At 39.6% G+C, this 27,108-nt stretch overlaps 1 protein-coding gene across 5 annotated transcripts in view; it reads left to right on the top strand.

Annotated features, from left to right (window-relative positions):
- Positions 1-27,108, top strand: part of tgo (Aryl hydrocarbon receptor nuclear translocator homolog tgo) — a 159,563-nt gene that overhangs the window by 30,511 nt on the left and 101,944 nt on the right. For 3 of the 5 annotated variants that reach the window (XM_071593108.1, XM_071593106.1, XM_071593107.1), the window contains exon 1: positions 12,887-13,353. The exons of the other annotated variants lie outside the window; for them this stretch is intronic. In XM_071593108.1, coding sequence (XP_071449209.1) covers positions 13,196-13,353 — 158 coding nt within the window. In that variant the 5' untranslated portion in view covers positions 12,887-13,195. Of the gene's footprint in view, positions 1-12,886; positions 13,354-27,108 lie in introns of those variants that run through there. 5 annotated transcript variants of the gene reach the window in all.

A 27,108-nucleotide genomic window follows, 5' to 3' on the forward strand; every position in this document is an offset into this window, starting at 1 on the left:
ATTAAAAAAATGCAATTTCCGGTAATTTCGTGACTTTAGCTTTTAGACATTAGCGAAGGATGCCGATAGGTTTCTAAACTTGAGGAAATGGAAAAATTATCGTGAGGCGTGCAAAGTGGCTCAAGGGTATTTTTAATTCAGTTTATTGTTGTAAACTACCTCTAAGTATAAAATTGTAAACAGTTAAAAAAAACCATGTGTTTAGAGATCCTTTAGAGAGTGTATTAAGCACGTGACTGGTGGAGAGTAGGATTTTGTCATCTGCTCACATAGCTGTTTGGAGGCTTGGGAGAGCTGATATGGACATCTTTAAGGAATGAATTTCTCTCAATTCAATCCATCTCTCCTAATTATTTTTCAGCGGTTCATTAATTTACTAATCGAGTGGGTAATATTTGCGTATGGGTCGGCTAGAAGGTATTTCGACGGTGATTAAGTTCTCTTGCATTCAGTCGCCAAGTCCAAGAATAATATCGGGGATATGTCTGCGTTGCAACCTTTCAACGGAGGAATGAATGTGAAATTGATACGGCTTAAGTCATGCTTGCCTGACATAAACCGCACTTGAAGCGCATTCCAAAGCGTATGCAAGCGAGTATTTGATTGGTTCTTCCGCAGTCACGTCTGGCTATCTTCCGCTTTTCGTCCCGAAGCTTCGAAAGTACGAGTATATGTCCGCGTCCGATAGCCTGGCCATTCGCATTCGCGTGAAGGTGCTTAGAATAGTAATGCGTAAATGCTATATCACAGTGGAAATGGAATGGGTAAATTTTAGTTTTGCATTCCCGATTTCCCGTTTAGAAAATGCAATATTTGGGCCGCCATCAGTCCAACTTTGGGCACTTTCCTTGTATGAATTTGCTACCTGCAGTGTAGCCGGAAATGACGTCTCATCATGGACGTTCGTAGTATTTACTGTTTAAATCGTATATGAAGGTTATGCGAAAATAACCGGCGGACGAGGCCACGATTAGGAGGCTAATGTCGTATTTTTCGTCATAAAATGCCATTTATTAAGGTAGTAAAGAAGTTTCAAACATTTTTTTAATTATGACGATTTTGCGTTCCACAATTCTACTATTCTCACAGTAGCATCTTCCGGAAGCTAGTGCAGTGAAACTAGTTGAATAAGTACAGAATTCAGTGGCACACAAAGTCGTTATTGACGCCTTGAAACTTCTCTCAGGTCATTCATTAATTTGCTTTCTCTGTTCCTAGTAGGTGGGAAAGTATTGTATGTGTGGTTAACATCTACACGGGGACTTCAACGGAAATGCGCTGCATCCTGAACACATTTTGCCATTTTCTTGGTGATGTATCTGTTCCTGGTTGCTGTTGTGCGTAGAGGTATTTGGGCCCGAAGAATAGAAATTGCTAAGAGAAGCAATACAAAATTGCATTCCGGATATTTTTATTAAGGGTTGGAGAACTGATTAAATTTCGCCATGATTAACCTGCCAGAACAGATGGTCTTTTGGGTCTTGTGACTGGTTCGTCATTTTTTTCTTGGTTATAACATCATAATTCGGAATGGCATCTAGTTTAAGAATTATAGAGGCAATTTTTTGGCGTACGAATCATGGTTAAAAAAAGTTCTTTCCATATATATTGCGTTCTTGTTCTTGTTTTCTGTATAATTTAGTGTATTATTAAATATCTCCTTCCGCATAAAATCTCGTTTTATCGATCGATATGATTCAAAATCATAACATACTATTGTTAGAAATCTAATGGCCTTTCAGGACAGTTGACCGTTAGAAATTTAAGAACGTAGCCGGTTTACGAAAAGCAGGTAATACGAAACACAATGGGTTTTTTATTTTAGGTATCCTGAAATTGGGGGAAATGCCCATACATACGTATGGATGCTGTATTTTTAGATTGAAAAAACCTTGGTTGAAGTCCCTCATGTGAAACTGATATAAACACTAAAATACACGTGCTATGATATTATTGAGAAAGTGACCAGCTGGATTAGGGACTTCTAATCAAACAATTTCATCTCCTTAGATTTAGATCTAACTTCAGCATTGCCACAGAGTTATTGGTCCCCTACTTTTCTTGATATACATTAACGACCTAAGTTCCCCCCGTTAGCAGCGATCTTAAATTTTTTGCATACGACACGGTGATTTACGGAGAAGTAAGGACACCGTTAGATTTTGGCCTGCTCTTGCGATTTAGACCGGAATGGTGTAAGGAATTTAGAATTAAATATCTGAAAATTTAATGGGTTTAAGTTTTTGAATAAAAGAAAAGAGCAACTAGAGGTACTATATGGGATCGTGGGAAGTGGATGAGATCCAATTAAACAGCATGAAAAGTTCAAAGTTGTACACTGTAATCAAACCCTTCATGGGGTACATATCGGAAGAATATGCTTGTCAGGTTTAAATGAGGTATGTTTCATTGGACGGGTTTTAGGAAAATCGAATGAAAAAGGAGGAGAGAAGGGTTAAATTCACACAAAATGGTCATGCCAATCCGAAGAAGGCAAACTGCGATAAATTTTTAGGCCGAATTGGATAACCCTTCTTAGGGTATTAGGATGGAAATCAATATAGATGGATACAATCAGAGATACGTCACTTTGTAATATACCATATACGTGATAATAAAGGTCGAGCGGAGTGAATATTGATCCCTTCCCTGATTTGAAATTCTCCGGTCCGAAAAAAAGGGGAGATTTAGGGCATACCGGGAAGCCTTCATTCCCACGGAGGCTAGACACATCTGCGTCGGACTTGTTGCCTCGAGAGCCTGACCCTGGGCCGCGAAAAATGAATATCAGCAAGAGGGCGACCGGTGGGCATTATGGCGGGAGAGATGGGCGGTTGGTGTGAGGGGGTTAAGGGAAAGTGCTCCGCAGTCCCGGCGCTAATTTTCCGTATCAGCATCCAGAGTCAGTCCCGCGTGGCGAATTGCACGGCCGTTCGTGCCGAGAGTGCACCGCCTTGCCGGCCGGCTGCCGAGTGGGGCGGCCCTGGAAACCGCGCCCGCCGCCGCACGGGTGCTCTCCCTCACACACACGCACACACACCCCTCCCCCTCGTTAGTCCGCTGTCATGTTGCGGTCGTTGTTTCTCTTTCCCTCTCTCGCCACCTCCCATTCTTCCTCCGTTTGCTCCTTGGATTATGGTCGGGAGACACGTGTGGTGGAAGAAGGCTTTATCTGCTAGACGTGAGCTGAAGCTCTTAGTCGGAAAGAGCCCGATAAGCACGGAGGCCTTGACCTCGCAGGCCCCACGACTGTTGCCCCCTTTCTGTTTCCTCCTGTGACACCATCCCCTCTTCACCTTATCCTTGCCGCGAGAGTCCCTCATTATTGTGAAGTTGCCGAAATGAATTGGTTTCAGTTTGAGGGTTCCTCCGGTTGCAGACGGCGAATGACGATATTTGTTTCAGAATTTCTTTCACCCGCTGCTGGAAAACGTGAATAGTATTTTTTCAATCGGTGCATATGTGATCAATCGGGAATTTTGAAGAATTTTGTGCATGTAATGCATCTTCAATTCGTAAAATCTTTCTATTGGGGATATTCCTGTAAGTATTTTCTTTGATACACTTTTATGTTGGTCAAAATGTGTCGTCCGATGGTTGATAAATTCTTTAGAATAGTTAGTGATAGTGAATTGGGATGTCGAACGGGTTGAAGGAATTTCTTTATGATGGGGAAACTTTCCTTTGTTCGCATTGACGTGGTGAATGTCACATCAACCGCGGAAGAGTCGACAATTCTACTCAGGATTTGCCGACTTCACGGTTATATCCTTGTGGCATTTAATTTTTACTCTCTCTCCTTTATTAATTACGAGTTTAGGTTCAAATTTAAATTTAGATTAGTGTAAGCGCAAGTAGAACCCCTGAAATGATGATATGCACCCATGATTTGGTTCTCTTCCAAGTTTGAATGGTTTTATTAAAAAAGTGTAAACGAAAATTCTGTGTACCCATTGGTGTGAGGCGAGGTGAGACGTATTGCTTTTCATCGAAATACTATGCTCAAGATTTTTTTTTTAATCTTACTTTCCTCTTAGTTTGTTCACCTCCTGATTACAAAATCCCGTGAGCGTCTAAAAGGAGTAGTGGCCCTTTCTCTTTCCCCTCTCAGCCTCAGATTGAAAATTACTCACTCAGGGTGTAAGAACATTGTGTCGTAGTTCTTTATCTGAACATTTTCTCCGAAATTATTCGTTTTAGTGTTTCGAGTCATTAATTTTCTATGCAAATATTCACTTCAGCTCTTTTCAAGGCATGAACCAAGAATTCCTCTACTTTCTTCAATATTCTCTGTATTACAGTCCATTCTCTAAATCCTGGTACTTGGCTATTATTTTGACCTGAGGAATTCAATGGCAATCTATTCGTTCATTAGCGTCATCCTAGCGTCCTGTGTTCAATGAACTCAAGACGCACGAAGGAAAACTCATTTCCGCGTACATTCCATTCATGATAACGTGCCGTTAAATAAAAACTAAGGGTTCATTTTTGCAGAATACTCTTAATTTCGATTTTTTATGGTAAAATTCCATTCGACGATGTGTTTTATGGGCGTGGTGACCTAGGCCAATATTCAAGTTCGGATACTGACCGGAGGGCAGGGTTCAAATCCACTTGACTCTAAACATTCTCAGCGCGGACCAATCTGTGTGATTGTTCTAATGCCTCGGAAAGCATTAATTAATCTCTGCCCGCCGTGATATTGTTTTCCTCGATGCTAGGGATTTCGAAATTTAATTCGATGTCGGTTTGATCCTTTGACTGACTTCGGATAAGTAATGCTCAGGAATGACCTGTGAAAAGTGATGGAAACCAGATCAGGGATAAATCATGTTTATTGTGATATTTTACTATCGTGGAGATGGGTGAAAAGAAACACAATACGGGAGGGATCTGTGATAAAACTTTGCCTAATAGACATATTTTGCAATAATATTTTAGCTCACAAGGATTTTGGAAAACGAGAAATACTACCCTATATCCTCTCTTTCTAAGGGGTGTTTTCACGAACGTAAGTAAAATTTGGGAGGAGACATGGAAGTCAAGTTGGTAGGGCGTTGGTATAAGCTACATATCGAGAGGGCCCAGGTTCGATATCCTGGGAAGCCTTTAGGCAGCCTCAACTTCACTACAACTGTGTCGTTTTTCGGGTACCAGATCCTCCTGGACAACCATAGGCGGCGCAAAGGAACCTACCCTGATGTTTGATTTTCATACGCAATTGGGCTTAGTACTAGATGAGCTCTACCGTTCGGGTTGATAACCATGTTTTTTAAAACATATTGCATACGTTAAACCGAAATTCAATACGTCGAGCGCCTTTATAGGAATGAGTTGACATTACTCGTGCATTTTATGTTACATTGCAACTATAATATTGGGGTGAGAGATGTATTAATAATTTCTTTGTAAGTACCACACATTCGGTCAAATTTCCTCCGAACTCGTCGATAGTATTGCCACGTATCGACATTCATTGCCCTTTAAAAGTTCCGTGTTACGTTTTAGATGCACTTCTTGTAGAATTTGTATTTTTTTAGTGAAAGGCGAAAGGGAACATCTTGAATTTTTTTTGTTGCCTGCACTTTTTCTTTCCAAACGTTCAAATCAGTTCCTATAATTTTTCTATTGATGAAATGATTTGGGCGTTTTCGAGTTTACTCGATAGTGTCCCTTAACGGTATGCCAACAGCCACACTAGAGAATCACAATGGATTGCATACCTTGGAAATTGACACCGGAGGCTCAAACGAGACAAAAAACTACTGATAGCTACCGTTAGGACTCCATACTACGTGCCTTACAGAGTAACCAAGCCAGTTGTTAATACCAAGTAGTGTTTACTGTATGATATTAACTGAACAGTTTGATGTGCTAAAGACAACTTCGCGTAAACCCGCATGGAGTTGGTTCTGAATGCATGACGAATACAACATTTAACCTTGATACTTTTTGAGTTTATCGGAAATGTACTGCAACCAGGAATAAGTGTCGAAAAGTTATAGGCATAGTGCATATGAGAAGAACGCGTCATTTCCAATTAAGTTCGCTGCGATTGTAATGATTTTGTGTCAGAAATAGTTCTCGATTACAATCAGTAGAGACGACTTGTGCTGAGATATGATGGAAGCGGTCTTTATTTTAGCGTAGAGAACGAATAAATGTTTTTTTACATTCCGGCAGCTCTTCACGTGGTGACTGTCCTCGTCTCCGTCCTCCACTATCCTCTTAATTCTTCCATATTTTCCTTTCTCCTTGATTTTTTCTACTAACTGGTACCCGTTATGTCCTCTTACTGTCTTTATTTTAACCATTCCGTCTAGGACATCCGCCAGCAAGCATTTCAGTCTTGAGCAGTGGTCTATCCAATTTCTCTTCGTGTTTTTTTTCTGCCATAAACCTCTTTCCTCGCCAACTCCATTAGTTCCCCTTCAATCATTATTTTACACCCAGCTAATCTTTTTTACTTTTCTCGCTCTCCCCATTTCAAACTATTTCAACCTTTTTCTTCCTTTCTAATATTCATGTCCCTAATGTTTACGTCCGAGCTGGAGTGTAAATATTTTCCATAGCGTTCTGGTACATAATAGTAGTTATAATTAGAGGCAGCGAGTTACAGTCAGATTATTTTTGTTGCTGGAGATAGGTCATAGTTATTGGATAGCTATGGTTAAAAGAAACGGAAGAGGAATGGATGGAAACGGGTCGCCTTCATTAGCATCTTAACGAACTGTGCCAAGAGGTCATAAAGTCCCACCTGACAGATGGAGCACTTCATTTGAAGGGCTTTCTACCCTACATCCAAGTAGGGACTGGAATTAAATCCTTACCGCTCCGTTCAACGCTTCAGGTTGATTTATGCCACCTTATGCCCTACATGGGTGTCGGTAGACCTTTTCCCGACCTGAAATTCACGCATTCAATATGGAGGGACTGTATCCTTTCATTATGCTGCCGCTTGCGATTTCGGATTCTGGGTATCCATAAAACAGCATCGCTTAGTTTTGAAATGGAATTATTCTAAGCTGTCACTCGGGATTTGAACCCGGAACTGCCATGTGGCACGAACGTTTAACCCACTATTAAGTATGCGGGTGAAAATCGAGATACCACTGATATTTCCTACACCACAACGGAAACTTTAAGCGGGATTCATTTGATAATGATGGCCCATGATACTGGGCGTTGTAATGCAGCATCGCTATAGTAAGTCCTGGTTCCACTTCTGTTTCACGTACTATTGCGTCAATCGTATTTGCCCGTTGGTGGTGTGGAGGGGGTGGCATATTTGACCGAGAATGGAAACCTATAGGTTTTCTGAGTTTAATCTGGCCGTTGGCATTAAATAATTATGTGAAATCAATAGGATATCTGATAGATATTTGAACTTCTTAGAAGAAATTGACTCAAGGTGAAAGAATCGCTCTGCGATCGCGAAGAACTTACAAAAATCGTAGCGAACTTACAGGTGATGGTCATCGACAATCCAGACGAAACATGCCATTTCACGACACTCGAATTTACTTTTGTCCCCAATCAAAATCAATAGTTTGTTAGGTTAAACGACCAGGGCATAGTTAATTGGCAGAATCACAAACTTAGGAAATCAAATATTGTATAAATATCACTTAGGGTCGTTAGTGTCTGTGGGGGAGACTAAGGGCAATTGTAACAAATCAGATGTCTTTAACGGACGAAGTTACTTTTCTCACCATTGGGTGGTAGAATGATTCCGATTTTTACTGTGACTTGGAGCGCGCGGTTGTTTGACCCTAAGTCTATTCTTTCATATACGAGAAGCTAAACTGTTTTTGTATTGTTTGGAGTAAAATCTTTCTTTCGCGAGTATTTTTGCCCTTTACTTAATTAATTGATTTTTATATGTCAATGAATATGACCCCTAAATAACTGCGTGCTGTTTCAACGTACTCTAAGCGGGTCGATAGAATTGATAATATTCTATCTATTACTTAGTTGATAAAAAATTGCTCTGTGGACTCAAATGTTACATTCGTAAAGGTGTCAATTGTAACCTTTTACAACTGATCTCAGCTGCATGTTGTTTTTGGTTTCAGTTTAGTAGGTGGTCTACTTTTCATTGAAGTACCACAGGTCAATGGGGATAAGCTGTTTTGATGAATCGTAGAATCATTTCTGATTATCTGAAAGGTGAAAAGTCGCATAAGGAAGGCTAATCGACGCTACACTCCACGAGAGAATTCCTCATATCTGCCGCCGAAGTAGTGAGCCATCAGTCAGTCAGAAGTGTTACTAAAAAATTTGGAATTTGTCGCATCTTGCCGTTGAGACACTAAAAAGAAACGCAATCAAGAAAAACCAAAAACTGCTTATGATCCGTACAACCGCGTGTTAAGCCCCTATCACGAAGTGCTTTTGGGTTACTTCAAAAGAGCTGGTGATTTATTATTATACAGGTATGTTATGGCCTTTCAGTGAAGGTTTGGAGAACACTGGCTAATCAGCGTGCCTTTCACTATTCAATAAAGTTTCCTCAGAACTGGAATGAAAAGAAATGGCTGGGTTTGAGTGGTGCTTTCATGTTTGGGAACACATCTTTATCAATACGGCGACTGGAGACCAAAGGCTAAGAACTTAAATCGTGAAAATGTGACAATTTGTGCAGAGTTTTAATGAGCTTAATTGGAGCTTTGATGTCTATAATGTTGATGAGACGGGAGTTATGGATGTTCACAATTATTCCATGATAATTAATGCGAAAGGGAAAAAACAATTTGGTGCCGTTGCGTTTTGTGAAATGGTAACTCTTACATTTTTAGTGGTAAAAACAACAGGGAAATGAGACGCTGCTGTTCGGCAGGATTTGGCTATGTAGCAGAAATGTATTGAATGACTCTGATTTTGCCTCTTGCAATGTGACTGTTAGTCAATTCACAGATTTGTAAGGTACACTCACACGAGAGATAATTCCGATTTCATGTCAGCCGTCACCATAAATTTCAATTCCACTGGGAGACTTCTATTGGATTAATGCCGTGGAAGAAGTCTTAAAACTATTTCTTACCAGAAGTTATCCGGCCAGTTTTTCTGGCAAATGTTGATAAATTCCGAAAAATGGGAGGAATAAGGGAAATTTTAGTTATGAAGGACATGTATGGGAAACGATCACTAAAAACATGGGAGACACCTAAATTCAATAGAAGAAGAAATCTTAAAATAAAATGAAAAAAAGAAATGTCACATTGTAAAAAATTAAGTAATGACCAGAGGAAAATAGCTCTTCAATGGAAGAAGTTAGATACTACCTCCTTTGCCTGGTAGCTACAAAAACAGAGCAAGTTATGAAAACTAGATTCAGCGCTTGGACACTAAAATGGGACATTAATTGATGAAATACACCGAAAATGTTGTGATATTTGACCCGTCTTCCGTATCCTGAGTATAGTCAAACATATGAAAACCAACGTCGTGTAGTCGGATAAGAATTTTTCGTTCCTGATTCCGACTCCAGTAATGAAGTACACGTAAATTCGTTTTCAGGCATGAGTAATTATTGCATCGTAGTGGCATCATATGCCTGAATCATCCTACCTTTGGCGTGCGTATTTGGCTCCCCTAAAATCTCTTAGGGATACTGTATTCCAGATGTCACTTTATACTTTGCAATGTTTAAGTGTGGGATAATCATTTCTCTTATTGGCCCTGCGGAGGAGCATGACCTTTTATACGAAAAATGTATTTTTCAGTAATAGTCAAGAGACTTGTACCGACTCACATTTCTCAATCGTGGTCAGTGTCCTATGTACAGATTTCATTATCCTCATTATTTTTGAACTTCTAACTCTCCCCAAATGTTCCATGCAATAGTTCCATTTTAATGAACATTCGATATAAAATTTATATTGAAGGTTCAGGAAGTATTAGTCCCTACTTAATATATTTTTATGCATTTGTAGATAGATTGATAGATAAATAGAGGTCTTTATCTGGGCGAAATTGAGACCTAATGGTCCCTTCTTCCATTTAACCCAATTTTTTATTTGCATTTATGGTAGGGGATTTCAGGACCGCAAAAGGATTCAGCTTTATTTCAAACTGTTGTTTTATGCAGAAATTACGACCGTAGGATTTTATTCATTAATTTTACATTGTCCATCTTGGAATGCGATGAATACGTGACTTAACTGAAGTCTGTGTGAATAAGTCAAATACGACGAATGCCATCTTGTCTTCACGTCTCATCTTCGAAAGAGCCTTCCTTGTCCTTGGAAGTGTTTCTTATCCTTGGGAGATTTGTTTTTGTCTCTTTCAATTTTTGTGGGAAGTCTTTAACGCAGGAAATTGTATGCATTGCAATGAATCAGGAGAATTATAACGCGTGCATTAGCAAAACGGGTCTCTTAATTTTCTATTTTTGTAAGCATTGTATACATTTTTTTCACAATTCGTGTAGCAAAATACATTTTATAAGTGGGTAATAATGGTGTTCCACCGATACCCTTTTAAGGTAGGTGTTCTCCCTTTAACGTCCATCTGGGCAACTTACTCGTAATTTCCTCAATATATCTGATTGTGAATGTTGCCCGCTTAAAATGCAGCCCCACACCGGTCTTACATTTTAAGCAGTGGACATTGCTGATTGCCACGTTGTTTTAAGCTTATGCATTTGTAAGAGAACGCGTTGGCGTAAATTGTGGATCTCGAAAGCAAATTGTTCAAACTGATATTTCGTTTGCTGTTGTGCAAACAAACAATCTCCAATGGAAATGGAGACCATCTAATGTTGCATGCAGTATGGCTCAGTGTACACACTTGAAAGGGTCCTCGCTTTGCTGATTCATAATTTTTGCTTATTCCCTCGTCACGCACCGTAGCCTTTTCTACATCCCCCAAACCTTATGTGCGTCAGGCATGGTGTACAGAGATGGTTCCAATTCATTCCGAGTACCGAGTGATTTGTTACATAATGTATAGTGGTAAACAAGAGCACCCCAACCCTTGAAAAGTTCCTATACATGCCAGTATTTTTCTAACGAAATGTTCGTGTCCTCAATAAAAGAGGGGAAAACTTTATTTTAACTATCCTGGTAGAGTTAGTTAACTAACTGAGTTTTTTTAAGAATTAAGATTTTAAGTATGACGTCCGCGATATTGTAGTAATTCAGTTTTATTAAAATGATGTACAATATATTTCTAATAGCCTAATTTACGCATTCCGTGCCAGTAAATTCGTTAAGTTTGTATGCGAAATGGTTTCGTGAATTTATCGCCTTTCATAATTATTTTAGTTTTTCATAAACACCTTAGTCTGAGCTGATCACGTGGGAGAGGATATAGACATCTGTCCAGTTGAAACCTATATACGAATACCATTCAGGCCTTGTCTGATAGGTAATATATCATCCTTCCGGTGGCATTCCATCAATAAATATGGATTATTATGCCCAATTACTTTGTCTTTTGGTGGAAAATTCACCCGACCTATTGAATGAAAAATCTTCCAGCGTCTTAAGATCATAACGAATTTCAGCGTAGTTAGACCCATCAGAAGTATAGCATTGGTACTCAGTTCGAAGTTTATCTCTTTGTTTATAATTTAGCACTGTAAACCATAAGCCTCCGTGTACGATTGTGGTATGAACTCACCTGCGTGGATCTTTCGATCGCGGAGGTGGAAGTGTGAATTTGGATGATTCTCCCGGGAAGAATGCATCCCTGAGAACGACCCTTGGAGTCAGCCCGTGTGTTTTAATCCTCCATTTGCAGGATATGTGAATATTTTCGGTCATCTGATTAGGATTGTGTCTTTGAATAAGTTAGATTTCGGCTGGGCGAGCATGAATGAGTCTGAACGCATTTTGTAATGTAAACCGAATCATAAACTTGCTTTTGAAATCATTAGGTAGGCCCTTGCGAAACTTTTAACTTTCTTCGTGAATCCCGCGAATTAATTGATAATTCATAGCTCTTGAGTTTCGCATCGCTCTTTTCCATTCAAAACTTCTATGTCATATTGTTTGTCACAAGGCAAGCCCGTGGCATGGAAGTAACTCGAATGCTACCTTATTAACGTATGATCCTAAATGTAGCAAATAGCTCCCGAATGAACGTGAGTGGCATCGCTGCATAAACTTCGGACCCAGTGAGCTAGAGTGCGTAGAAATTTCCGTAATCTCCGTCGCCGAGATGAGCCAATTAAATTTCGGGTCCGTCGTGGTAATTAGGGGGCGTTCTTGCAAACTTCTCCGCTCACCTCACCCCCCCCCCCCAAACACCTCCTCCCCGACCGAAGATACTTATCTAGATTGCGTTCGCTTTGATCGCTTCATCCCTCCGGTTCTCGCCCCAAACAAACCGCGGCAACTTCACCGCTATCTCGAAATGGCGCAACGGCTCTTCCTCGAACCTCGTCCATTGCCTGCTCTCTCTCTCTTTCTCCTCGACAAAACCCTTCCTTCCCGCATGAACCGCGTCAGCTAAACTCCTCCGCTACTCCCGCACCCCCTCCTACAAACTCCATTCTCTGCTGGCATTTTCCCCTCCTCCATTCCCTTACGCCACTCCCACCCCGCCTCCGCCGTATCTTCGCCTCATCTTCTACCCCCTCCCCCGCACTTAACCCCTTCCCGCCCCCACAACTCCCTCCCTCCTCCCCGCCGCAATCTCCTTTGTCTTGCATCGAGAGCGGCTTGCGGTCGCCGACTCTTGCCTCACCGCCGCGCCGCCCAGGAGAGGGAGCCCGGGGGCGGGGCGAGGGGGGGTGTCGAGTAGTAGTGGGGAAAGGAGGAGCGCCGGATTGAGGGGGGAGGAGGAGAAGGGGCCCTTCCCCTCCGGTCTCTGGGGAGGGGATGGCCAAGCGGCGACCGACTGTTCGCATCTATTCAGTCGACGTTCGAGTGTTCTGCCTTGTGGTCGTGGCCCGTGCGAGAAATGTTGGTGCGCCTCCGCTCAGCGACCTTCCGGTGACGTCGTGATCTCTCGACAGTGGACGACCCGAGACCCCCCAGCCATGCGTGGTGACCCCTCAGTGCTCCTCCTCCCACTGCCGCATCCTAGATCGGAGCCCTCCCGGTAGTCTTTGTCTCCCGACGCCCCAGTTCGGATTCCGTCGCCGCACCCCTCCCCAGCCTCTGCTCACCGACCGGAGTAGGAGGTCCCTGTGGTTGCCACCGGCACTCTCCACGCACCCCACAAGACGTTCCATCCACCGCCCTCCATGTATGCATACGCAGCCGCCGCGGCGGCGGGGCCGCCCCCGTCTCACTTTGCCCCACCGCCGACTTACTTGTCGCCACAGCTTCCGCTCTCCGGCGCCCAGCACCCGGGTGGCTCCTCCCCGCAGTTGTCACCGTCGCCGCACTCCAAGCGGAGGAGGTAGGTTCGCTGGGGGGGCGATGCGCCTGACGCCCGCACTCACTTACAGGGTCCAGGGGGGGATTTTAGTAGTGGCGGAAAAACTAACATGGGCATTGAAAACTGATGGTAAAAATATCATCAATCCATTAGTCATACTTCGGCAGTCAGGAACAATGCGGCGGCTATGTTCCAAGCATTTGACACGCTTCGCCTTCCTTGGCATCACGCTGTTTGTTACGGTTGTGCCAAAGTAGTATTTTACTGCATTCGTCTTGAAATCGTGATGGCATGTTCATTTAGCCTTAGCCAGTAGGAATGCCGCGCCACTGACAAAACCCCGTTTCCCAAAAATTCTCTTTCTTGTGAAATTTTTGCTTAGCTGATTGAAGTCTACTTGTACATATTTAGCCAACGAATAGTTGAATTAAATTAGATCGGTGAAATTAGTAATTTATTGCGTAGGAGATGATTTTAGTAGTGTACGAATTTCTTTGGCTCCATGATGATTTTCCAAGGCTAAGAACTAGTAACTACTGTGTTTCGCCTTTGAAATCAAGGGACCTACAGTTTTGCAGGCCTGAAACCAAAACGATTCTTTGAAAGAGTGAGTGACTAACGACTTAAGTTTTCGAGAATTTAGCACGCACGTGTCTACTTGGTTGCATATCCGTGCCAATGGACGAAAGATCAAAAAGGTTTAGAAAGTCATCACACTATACATCAATTTCGAATGGTGGATAAGACAGGCAAAAATGCTGACCTGAAGAATAATGCACTGTTGATTTTCCTCCGATTCACTATTGCTTGGTAGTGTTTTGTATTATTTCTAAAATACTCAATTCGTCGCATAAGTTGATATTATCGTCGCTAGCTGCCAATCCTGGGATTTGTTTGATACCCCTCTATACCTCTCCCTACGCTGGGAGGGCTATCTGCTAAGTTTTCATCCATTCACATTTCTCCGTTTTCTTGTTTCCCACTGTTTGGTCTGAATGCTACGGTAGGTAATCTGTTGTCTGTTCATTTTGCCTTCCAGGGTTGTCTTCAGTATGCTCTGGTAGCTCAAAATATTTCGATGGATCCGTTTACCTTTTTAAAGCATTCCGTTGGCTTCTTTCTTCACACGCTATTTGTAAAATTTCTTCGATATTATCCTGATACGCCCATTTGACCTTTTGGTTCCGCCGCTTTATTACTGTTTATATCTCGAGGACTCCTTTAGAAATTATGTTGCTTTTCGGCAGATGCCTAATAAAGTGTTTTTTCCTTTGCGTATATGCAAACATAAAAAAATGAGATATTTGAAGAAGGCCAGTGGGTTTCTCAAATTATTAACAATAATTTTGTATTCAAATTTGAGGTGTAGGTAAGATGATATTTCGGGGTTGCCGTTATGTTAACAAAACATCTCAACACGAGGGATCCAGTATTCAGGTTGCCTGTTAGTGAATCTTAATAAATATTTGGTTTTATCACCGTGGTTATCATGATTATAAACAAATTGAATTGTAGTATTGCTGTAGGAGTCCATGAATGAATGGTGACGGCGAAGCGGACAAGAATGTGATTTGGCCATCCTGGATGTGTAACGATTATAAATTTTCCAGAGTTCAGGTCTTTTTCCTTTGGAATTTCATTATTTTCACCTGAGCTCGGCTGGATCAAAATTATTATAGTCTCGAAAAAAATGGACTGTGCGTAGTCAGCTTGAAGCTTCAAAATCGTAATCTGGCATTTTTTGAAAATAAAATGGTTGGAATTTCCTTGTGCGATGTTGAATTTTAGATAATGAGGCGTAACTCATGGTGGAAAAACAATTCTAATATTCCGTGCTAAAAACATTAACTAATCAGTATATATTTAGCTGCATTATTTAAATATCATATCTTTCAACTCTTTGATACCTTTTTTTTCGCCGATTATTTCGGTTAAGTTTTTGTGCCTATGCCATGAGCCTTAAAAATGCTCGCGAAAAACGAGCATTTTGACGTTGTCACCATCTAGTACTGATGCTGACGTGAGCAAGGATGGGGAGCTTTTTTCGTTTTCCCATTACCTTGAAACGCCCCTTTATCTACATGTTAGCCTCCGAGTAAGGATGAATTCCAGTCTGTACGGATCGCATGTATGTTTTATGATGCATAAACAGATTGTTACTTGCATGGTTGTTAAAACTTGGGCTTCCTTCATTAACATGTTTATGATGAATAGTATACCTTCGGAAATAATCTTTCTCATTCCAATGGTATAAACGTTTGGAATTAGTTCGGTTCATAAACGTTTTGGAATTAGGAAAACTGCTGATCTGTCAAGTGCCTGAGGAAAGCATTGCGAAATGGCAAAATCAGCGTGCAGACTTTGATGGGTGATCTGATTCATGTGAGTCTCAAGCGCGCTTCGTTTGATATCCATTTGGCCATTCTTTTGAGTTGTTGCTACTCGGTAAAAACTGTCCGGAACGAGTTAAGAATAATGTTTGCTTAAATGTTACGATAGTTTTCTTGCTACCGGATTATGTTATTATCGATTAATCGACAGTTTTCGACAAGGGCATCCATTTGTGGTAATTCACCCGAGGCTTGTTTTTTGAATAGTCTAATATATTTAAAAAAAACTATTGTTGATTCATGAAATTCATTTTAAATCTCATTATTGTCCATAAAATCTAGGAAACATCAATTCTTCAATGTTAAATAGTATATTGCAACAATTTCAAAGTGTAGAAATCATTCGCCATGGGCAGAATGATTAAGGATTTTTACACTCTGCAATTGTTGTATTGTAATGCACATTTAGTGTGTGACTCCGTCAAAAGTTACTGTCGCGGTATCTCCCGCAGTTTCTAGGAATTTGGTATTTGTTAAATATTGGTACACCCATCAAACATGGAAAAAAGTAAGAATTTCAGAGTTTAAAAATCATTCTCCTTGACCAGGACCCCGGTCAAGGCGAATGATTTTTACACTCTTTTTACGAAATTGTTGTATCGAAATGTACATTAGCGGATGACTCCGTTGAAAAGCTACTGTTGCGGCATATCCCGTAGTTTCTTCGGAATTTATGGGAAAAGGTATATATCGGTTACTAAAATTGCCTCGCTATTGGCATTGTCTTGTTAGTTTTTTTCCAAGTAGGCACCATTGAACGAGTTGACTGAGCGACTTGCCCTTGACGCTTAAAACGACCATTAAAATACTAATTTCAATTTATGCCAAAACAATTGTACTGTTCTTGTTGATAATTTTGTTTCTCGGTTGCATATCGTGACTCCGTCTTCTACGGGAGCCTATTAGTGTGTGTGGGATTTCTCAAGTAAAATTCAATGGCCGCTCGGGGAAGGGGAAAACATATTTTAGTCGTGCAGTGCGACGCATTCTTACTCAAAATTTGCATTATGTATATAATGAAGCGTGAGTTAGCATTCCATTTGTTTGAACAATGTAATTTTTGTGTTAATATCTATTTGGAGTTGTTTGGCGATCGTTTTCTCGGACATGTAGTCAGTGCTTTTCTTTTGTTCGTCCCCACTGTTTCGACCCGGAAGAGACTGCGGCCCGCAGTGCAAAACGGATATATTGAAGACATATTTTTTGACATTTTGGAGGTGTTTACTAGCCATATAGTTGAGGAGAAAAGACATGAACAGCTTACAATATTGTTAAAAGGTCAGCTTATTACTTACACATTTTATTTAGCATATTTAGGACCTCACGTTTCAATAGTTTATCTCATATGGTGTGCGCCTCTAATAATTGGGACACAGTAGAACTATTTACTATTTCTGAAGGGAACAAACTACGAAGGAATACCACCATATTTTGTTAAAAATGTTACGAATGAACTTAATATGTCTCAAGTTAATGAGAAAACTTAGGAATGGGAACTGCTTAGTGCACGAGAATCAATACATGACTTAACGTTAAGCGCAAGGCCGAGAATGAGAGGGGATATTTATAATCTTGCAGTAACTTAATCGGCGAACCCACGGTGAAAATATATGGGTGTTATAATAAATTCGCATCAAGTTTGCATCTGTAATTATTTATAAGTTGAAAAGCACTTCAATTTTTTAATTAAGAAGAGCAAATTTAATTTTTCGCGCGCTTTTTCAAGAAATACGGCCAGTCAAAGATCGATCGATTTGCCGCATTGATCTCATTAAAATGCCAAAAAAAACTAAGGATAATGACAAAAACTCAACTGACTGTAATTTGTGGCATCTAATTATTACAAACTCGTTTAATATGGGCATCAAGCAATTCTGCGAAGTGAAGCCTAAAGGTGTAAAGTATATTTAATTATTAGTCTAATCGAGCTTAAACAAGCAAAAATGTACGTAAGCGAAGCAGTTTGTTCTTTTACCTAGGTGCTAAAACCTATTGTAAACACCTGAGCTTTACAAAAGCACATACTTCACTTATACTTGTACATGTAGACCGTCGGCCAACTCCAGAGAAAGTAACAAAAATGGTAGGCATCTTCGTCCTGATTGTTTCTTGACTTGATTAATGCGTTTGTCATCACGTCATGCCAAACTGGCTTTGGTATTCTTCTATTTGATTTTCGGGGAGAATTGCAGGTCCCTACAAAAATTAATTTTTAGTATTATCAATGTAGATCAGTTTAGTAGATCAATTATCTTATTATTATCTAAATACGAGACTCTTTTCATTGCGTGTAATCTATTGTCTAATGAAATCGAAGAAATTAGAGACGCCCAGTGGATGAAATTCTGTTCTTAATGGACTTTCTGGGCTTCGACAAGCGGCAGATACAATTATGACTCTGAAATAAATATAGATATGGTACTGATATTTCTACATGTAGATACTGGTATTTACTCCAAAAAGATGTAATTTGAGTCATAACTTTCATATTTCATTTTACGGTAGGCAGACATATCCAAATATTTAAAATGCTACAATTGCAAAGTGTAAAAATCATTCGCCTTGGCGAGGATGGTGGATGACTCCTGAGGGCAATAACAAGTGTCGGTAACAATTTTTTCCTCACATTTACGTGAAGTGCTCAATTCAAACCGTCGGTTAAGTGTGCGCATGATCGCAGATCGTGTTGAAATTGATTAGATTATTGCATGCTGAAAATTTGGCGATGCGAAAGATCTGCGTTTAACTCGTCCCGAAGGTCTTGACAGACGACCAAAAGCAGAGTCGAGTTTCTGGTTGCGAAGACCTTCTGCAACGGCATCACGACGATTCCTCAACCCTATTACAGTCACGACTTGGCACCAGCAGACTATTTCCTATTCCCAAAAGAGTAATCCTCCCTCAAAGGACACCACCATGGGACCCTAAGTGCCGTTAAAGAAAGTTGCGCGCGCACCCTTAAGGACCTTCCGGAATACGACTACCAGGGAGCCTTCGAGTGGTGGAAAAGCCGATGGTAAAAGTGTGTCGACGCTCAAGGGATGTACTTGGAAGAATGTTGAGGCATTGTTCCAATATCTTGAATAAATCCACTTTTCCGAAACCTTTCCGGTTACATTTTATACAAACCATGTATTTTACTTCGCCTGTCCAGCTTTGGATTTCCTAAAAAACATTTATTAAGTGAAGGAATAACGTGAAATTACATTTTTTTCGAAATATTCAGAAGGAACTATGAAGTTGTTGTGTTGATTCATTTACAGATGTTAAACTGGATTGAAAAAAATAGTGGGCTTTGTTTTCCTGAAGTTCTTCATTTGCATTGTCTTCACACCTTCCGTCGTAATACTTTTCTACTCATAGTAAGGACTCGGGTCTTGGTGACGTTATCTCTATTGAGGGCTCGAAACATTAGATTAACTCGATAAATACGTTCTTAAGCACGCCAAATTGAAATGGCTTTGGGTACTCATTATTATGTTTTCATCTACCGATTAGAACTAAAGACCGATTTACCCCATACTTATTTCAGTACTTAAATCAATACTAAATTCAAGACAGTTAAAATAATATCGTTTATAAGGGGGAATCGTATTTAAAAAAATGAGTGAAACTTCACTTTAATAACTTGCATAATCAATGCAACAATTTCAGAGTGTAAAAATCATTCTCCTTGACTGGGATCCCAGTCAAGGCGAATGATTTTTACACTCTGAAATTGTTGCATTGAAATGCACATTAGCGGGTGACTCCGTTGAAAGTTACTGTTGCGGCATCTCCCGCAGTTTCTTTGGAACTTGCATAATTCCTAATGTCTTAGTTCCGCTCAGAACACCAGCACCAATCCTGAAACGTTTTCCAACGAATACCTTCCATTTCCCATATTTTCCTTTTGGGTATTGAAATGTATGGCAAGTGACATTTCCTCTAATACCACAGCCGCCTCCTCGTCAGATCCATGGATGGATACTGACATGACGACTTTACTTTGTTGGAACGAAAGCCTTAACACCGAGTCGACCGAAAACGAAACAAAAGCACGTGAGCATGCTTGAAATTAGACAGTTGCAAGGAGAATTGGATCGTGTGTAAGGGTTCATAGGAGACTCTGCGCCAAAGTCGCACTCAATATTGAACATCCTGATTTCAGTCCTGAATTCAGCACTGATGTCAGTAACTTGTAGTCATTGTAATATATTGTCCTGGATTTAAAGGTATTTTGTGTTGTGTTGATCATGTTTTAAGGGTATATTAATGTGCAGTGCTTGGGGCCACCAAAAACCCACCGAAACCGGTAGATTGCTGCAAATAATAATAATCGTATCAATCCACACTATGGTGCATGTAGATAATTATGAGTATCTTACGAGCGTACCAAATTTTGATTATACCTGATATAATCAAATATGTTCGACGTGCAGAATTTGTATTCCTTGAAAGATAGATGTTTTCATTCAACAGAAGCAACTGAAAGCAAAGATCAGTACAATTGAGTAAAGGATTTGACGGTGAATTTAAAGTCTACAGGTAGAGATAGACATTTGAATTAAAGTTATGCACATTCAATACCGTCATTTAACTTTGTGGAAATCAAAAATTAATCTATGTCGCAAAAGACGATTAAAAAAAGAAAATACTACCTTGATCAAAAAGTTCCCGGAATAACCACCGTGTGGCGCTCCCATCGTTCCGATTGGAGTTCTGTTTTTTTTTGTTAAATTGGTACATCTGTTGTTGATATTCCCTTTAAATCTTAGTGTCATAACTTGACATTTGCAAAAGTTACGTAGCCAAGAGTACATCTATCTCTGTGTGTGTTGGCGATTTTTTACAATTTCAGAAATGGATTTAAATTTGCAACAACGAACTTGTATTAAATTTTGCGTAAAAAACGGATTTAGTGGCGCACGGACGTTGGAAATGTTGGAAAAGTGTTTCGGCAACGATTCTCTAAAAAAACGGTCGTTTACCAGTGGCACGAGCGGTTCAGAAGTGGTCGTGAGTCAATCGAAGATGATGAACGCAGTGGCAGACCATCGACATCGAAAGTCGGTGAAAAAATTGATAAAGTAAAAGAAATGTTGGTCAATAACCGCAAATTAACCATCAGAGAAATAGCGGAGGACTTGAACATTGCCTATGGATCCGCCCAAGACATTGTGGTTAATGATTTGGGTTTCCGTCGTGTAGCAGCAAATTTGGTGCCAAAAGACCTCAATTTCATGCAAAAAAGAGACCGTGTTGACGTCGCAAAAGACATGATTTGCGAGGCTGAATCCGATCCCACATTCATCAAAAGGATCATTACTGGAGACGAGACGTGGGTTTATGAGTACGACACGCAATCCAGACATCAGGCAAGTGAATGGCGTTCACCAAATGAAGACCAAAAAAACCACGTCGTTTTCAGTCAAAAAAGAAGGCAATGCTGACGGTTTTCATGGATTACAACGGTGTAGTGCATCATGAATTTTTGCCAGAAGGCCAGACAGTAAACAAAGAGTATTATTTGGGCGTTATGAGACGTTTGCGTGAAGCAATTCGCCGAAAGAGACCAGAAATGTGGGCAGAAAACTCGTGGATTTTGCACCATGATAACGCACCGTCGCACAGTGCTATCATTATTCGTAATTTTTTGACGAAAAATGCAACAAATACCATCCAACAGCCACCGAATTCACCTGATTTGGCTCCCTGTGACTTCTTTCTGTTCAATCGAGTTAAAAAACCATTACGGGGAACGCGTTTTAGCAGCCGAGAGGAAGTAATGGAAAAATCGCAGGAAGCACTGATGGACATAACGAAAACCGAATATAAAAAATGTTTCGAGGATTGGATCAAGCGCTGGCATAAGTGTGTTGCAGTCGATGGGGATTACTTTGAAGGGGACAATATAGATTTAGATGAATAAACTTGTATTTTTAATTTTCTGAATAAATTCCGGGAAATTTTTGATCAAGGTAGTATACATTTTCAGGTCGTATCTTGGATGGACCATTTCAAATGAAAGTTTTGACCGTAGATTAAAAATCATCGAAGGCAGCGCTATGTTAGCGAGTATTTCGCTGTAAAATAGTGTTATTTATTTGAACCAAAATGGAAGCCTTTTCTTTCCTGCTGAGGAAGATCGATTCTGAAAATTACAGGTCGCCTACGAAGCATGGGTTTTGAAATTTGATTATGGTTTTACATCGCCCTGAATATCGTACAAGTCCGTATTCTAAGAAACTGATATGCTCTCTTTTTGTAGGGATATACACAGCCTATATTGCAAGCAGGTGATAATTTTCCATACCATATTTGTTTCAACCCCTATTGGTTTCTCGTGTCTTAGATAGCTGGTTCTACAGAAAACCTTTCCCCGAACTAATGGCACAAAGTTGCGGATTAATGGACCTTGCGAGAAATGAAACAACAAAAGCAATATGTAGATGTTTGCATGTGTTGGGTGGTTTTTTAAGATATGGGGTAGAGTCTGGTCAAAGTTGCATTAGGTATACCCGAAAGGAAAAGATGTTTCCGCGCATTTGTTTATTCTCTGTCCGAAGAGGATAGCGCCGTCGTGGGAGTTGTAATCGGTATGAAATGGTTTATTAATGAGAACAGTGTCTTGCAATTTTCGAAACTTGCTCTTTTGTCTTAATAAATACGGCTACGGGAATCCTGTGTTGCATTATTAATTTAACATTTCTCGGTATTACGATTTAAGGTTCATGCCAACTATTCGATCTAATGAAAAATTCAAAAATAACCGAATGCGTCCGTAGTGTCTCAAAAAATTAAGTATGATCGGTTCTGAGCGACACGAATTTGGGGATGTGTGTGCACGAATGATACGTTTTCATTACATCTTTTACTGACTAAACATTTCGAGGATAAGCAGAGAGTTTTACGCCCAAGTAAACATGTGTAATTGTTCCTTAATGGCATCTCTTATGGTTAAATTATGGTACAGCTTACGTGATTTAGATTAATATTGATGTAAAATTATGGAAATAAACAATCATAAAAATTATTCCCGGAATTTAGAGTGTATATTGTACAGAAATATTTATATCATACATATATGTACATATAAATAAATAATTAAATATGCATTTAAATATATATATATATATATATATATATATATATATATATATATATATATATATATATATATATATATATATATATATATATATATATATATATATTCAAACACGAAATCCCGCCAAACGGCGAATAAATACTCATATATACAGAAACATATATAAGGAAAAGGGAGAGGAACACGTATAAAGGACGAACACAATAGAGGTGGGGAAGGCGGAATCGAACGGATCACAAGAGTAAAAATATCTCCTCAACCGGGACTCGAACACCGGATCTTTCCACTTGCCGGGCGGATGCTCTTAACCATTTGAGCTATCGAGGATATGTAATTTACCCTGAGATCCGTGGGTCTTATATGTCGCCAAGCGCCCCGATTCTTTAGCCAAGAGATGGCGTCAGGGGGCTGTTTCACCCACCAAAGGAGAAATAGACAATACACAAGAGGAAAGGTCAGTGGTTAGAATTCATACAACATCATACAGGAAAAGAACAGTGCGTTTCGTGGCACGCATAGCCAGAAGAAAGAGATGAGCCACATTGGCCAAATACACATTCAAACACGAAATCCCGCCAAACGGCGAATAAATACTCATATATACAGAAACATATATAAGGAAAAGGGATAGGAACACGTATAAAGGACGAACACAATAGAGGTGGGGAAGGCGGAATCGAACGGATCACAAGAGTAAAAATATTTCCTCAACCGGGACTCGAACACCGGATCTTTCCACTTGCCGGGCGGATGCTCTTAACCTGACGCCATCTCTTGGCTAAAGAATCGGGGCGCTTGGCGACATATAAGACCCACGGATCTCAGGGTAAATTACATGTCCTCGATAGCTCAAGTGGTTAAGAGCATCCGCCCGGCAAGTGGAAAGATCCGGTGTTCGTGTCCCGGTTGAGGAGATATTTTTACTCTTGTGATCCGTTCGATTCCGCCTTCCCCACCTCTATTGTGTTCGTCCTTTATACGTGTTCCTATCCCTTTTCCTTATATATGTTTCTGTATATATGAGTATATATATATATATATATATATATATATATATATATATATATATATATATAATTAGGTAATCTACCGCTTAAGGTAGGTTTTTGGATGGACACAGCTACTAAATAAATATTTTGTGACTCCTAACAAAACAAAATCCATCATCCTACTCTACATCAGGTCCCTCTTCATCTCTGAGTACTTCCTTCCTCCCTTCACCCGTCCAACCATATATATATATATGTGTGTGTGTGTATATATATATAATATATATATATATATATATATATATATATATATATATATATATATATATATATATATATATATATATATATATATATATATATATGTTAATGGTTAAGTGTTAGTTGTCGGCTGAAAAGTGGATTCTTAATTTTAGCGTTCTTCAAATATTTTTGGGCCCTAAAAACGAAAAACAATGGATGTCATGAGTCGATAAATCCGAATAACAGGTGCTGCCCATTGGCTTTGTATTCTTCTCTCAATGATAACAATTATTTAATTATTAGATTTGAAATGTGATCATGAACTGAAAGTCTTCATGCGAAATATTTTCCCGACATCAGAATTCCTCTCATGATGTATCATTTATAGCGTCATCCATAGAACCAAAAATTACCGTCCAGAAATCGCCGTCCACTCCTTCACGCCCCTTCACTCCTCCTGGTTGGCTTTCCAAATCGTGTTCCTATTGAAATATTATTTCGGATATTTTCTGATCAATTTTCATACGGTTGTTTCGCTAGATAATTTGTCCAATCAACAAAGCAATTATTTACGTAGAAGTGTTGCTGCTGGCCAGATAAGCCCAGACAGCAGTAAAATGCATGAATATCTCTCTTAGGTTGATTGTTTCAAAGATTACCGTGGGAATTGGTAAGGCAACCGATGTTCATAAAAACCAGCACTGGCTCTCGCATGTAAGTTTAGGTGTTCCGTAGACGATGGAAAAAATTGCCTCCACAGAATTCGAGCTAGATGACCCTGACGAATTTACCAGTTTCTGAGCTACCGCCTTCGACTACTTGGTTTGTATAGCTGCCAACTTTAAATAAAGACTCAGGAATGACCTTTGCTCAGCAATGCATTCAGAACAGGCTATTATCAGTGGATAAATGGTTTGTTTCCTGCCTCTCTGTTTTGTGCGCCGAAGAGAACAAACATTTTTGGATTGATAGTGTGCTAACTCTGTTCGTCATTGTGACTTGTCTTGTAGGTTTCGGTTTCTTGACTTCACTCCTCTTGGGAGATTGACTTGACTCCTTCCGAATAGAGAAGTTTAAATTTTTTACGGAGAGGTCCTTTATGTAGCTAGCGAGGGGTAACGACATTGTATTAGAATCAAAGATTAAATATTAAATTCGTTCGAAGCGTAACCTTAATTTTGCTGATAATGGCTTTAAACTTACTCAAATTATCGGGAATTGGAAAAAGTTAACGTGACACTATTATTTACAAAAACTTGTTCTCACCTCAATGGGTGTGTAAAAATTAATGAGGCACTACGTAAAATACTGAATATTTTCCAATTTATGATTTATGGCCAATGTTAAAATAAATATCGGTGGAAGCCAATGCAGACTCCTCTAGTAGGAGCCGGTGGATTAATAATGGAGGAAGGAAGGCTTCGAAACGTTATTTTAGGTTAATGTCAGAGATACTTTGGCAGCTTCTAATATGTGGACATTTATTTTAAACAAACAATTTAGGCTAATACTTAAACGTGTTGCGCATGATGATAAAAGTATAATGGAAAACTTCTAACCTAAGTTATGTATCTATGTTATCAAGTTTAATTGATCCATAAGGAATGCGGTTTGTCAATGCGCGAATAGGGTCACGAAAGACGTAACCCAACTAAGAGAAACCTCCGTTAGATCTTTGGTGAATTTTAATCATGATAATAATTCTACCGTTTCAAATATATTCTAATTTACTTATTCAATTTTATTTACCTATACGAAATACAAAGTGAATTATATGTACATATATTGCTGCCAATAGATCGGGAACTATTGTCGTAAAGATTCCATCATTAACTGAGTTTTATTGTGAAATTTTAGATTGAACTCCCTCGACTGTACTCTTTTTATGCAGAATATTGGGGTAGTAGTCGTTTTGAGTTTATCTTTGTTTTTTCCATATCAAATTAGCAGTGGAAACAAATAGTCATGGTGACAAAAGTTTCTCTCGTATTATTGGGCGACTAGGTTTTCTATCGCTCTGTGATAACGTTATCATAATCCATCGCTATACGTTGTTCGCAGACATTTCTATAAGTGTAATTAATAAATTTGTTAATGGTTGTGCGCGAAATCTGCTGAACATGTATTCGGAACGACTGTTACTCGTCGGGTTGTTGAGGCAGAGAAATGTGAGGTTGGTTGACAATTACCTCAGGTAGATTTGATTTAACACCGATTTCGGTAATCCTCTTCAGCTTTTGGGTCTTTAGAATAGTATTTCTTTAATCTCATTTCCCTAATGCATTGGACATTTGAATTGACCTGCAGTTGTCTGGTTAGTTGCGTTAGTTATCCTCTTGCCATGTCTCATTGTAAACGACTTCACAGTCGTAATTGTTTTCTTTTGATTAGTGCTAGTTTATCGTGAAACAGTCGCGCCCCCAAATGGGATAAGTTTTGATTTCATAAGTAAATACAATATTTTAAAGGTTTAAACTTTCGTAGATCACTTGGGGAGGGATTTTGGATTTCAATAATGAAACATCAGTTTGTGGTTTCGTTTAAGTGACCTCCGGTTTTTCGTCAAAAAATATGATAAGGAACTAGGATCCTGTTATTTTTCTTTATCCACGGCTATAACTAGGTATCCACCAGTATTCATTATAATATAATTATTCGTAGGATACAGCAACCTTATATTGCTTAGGTCTCTTCAGCAGCTATTTTCCAGCACCCCGTCCCCTGCTCTCCGTTGTAGCTCCATCCAATTTATTACTTAAATTTTGAATAATATTTTGTCATCACTTTATCTTTGACTAGGTCACCTTCTTGCCTATTTCTTTGCGGTGTCCATCCAAAAATTCTGTTTGTCGACTTTACATCCCCCGTTTTTATTATAATACTCTCAGAACGAATACTTTGCGGTTGTATAAATTGAACCATGGTTTCTTATTCACAGATGCTCATTAATTCTACCTTTATCTTGATTCTCCAAATGGCAGCCTCCTCTAATAGTGGTTCAAAACTTCTTCATACCTTTGGAAAATGTCCCGCCTTTCGATATTTTGCCATGTAATTATTGCGC

Source organism: Hetaerina americana, unplaced genomic scaffold, assembly GCF_022747635.1.
Source record: "Hetaerina americana unplaced genomic scaffold, ioHetAmer1.1.p SCAF_1, whole genome shotgun sequence".
Lineage (NCBI taxonomy): Eukaryota > Metazoa > Arthropoda > Insecta > Odonata > Calopterygidae > Hetaerina > Hetaerina americana.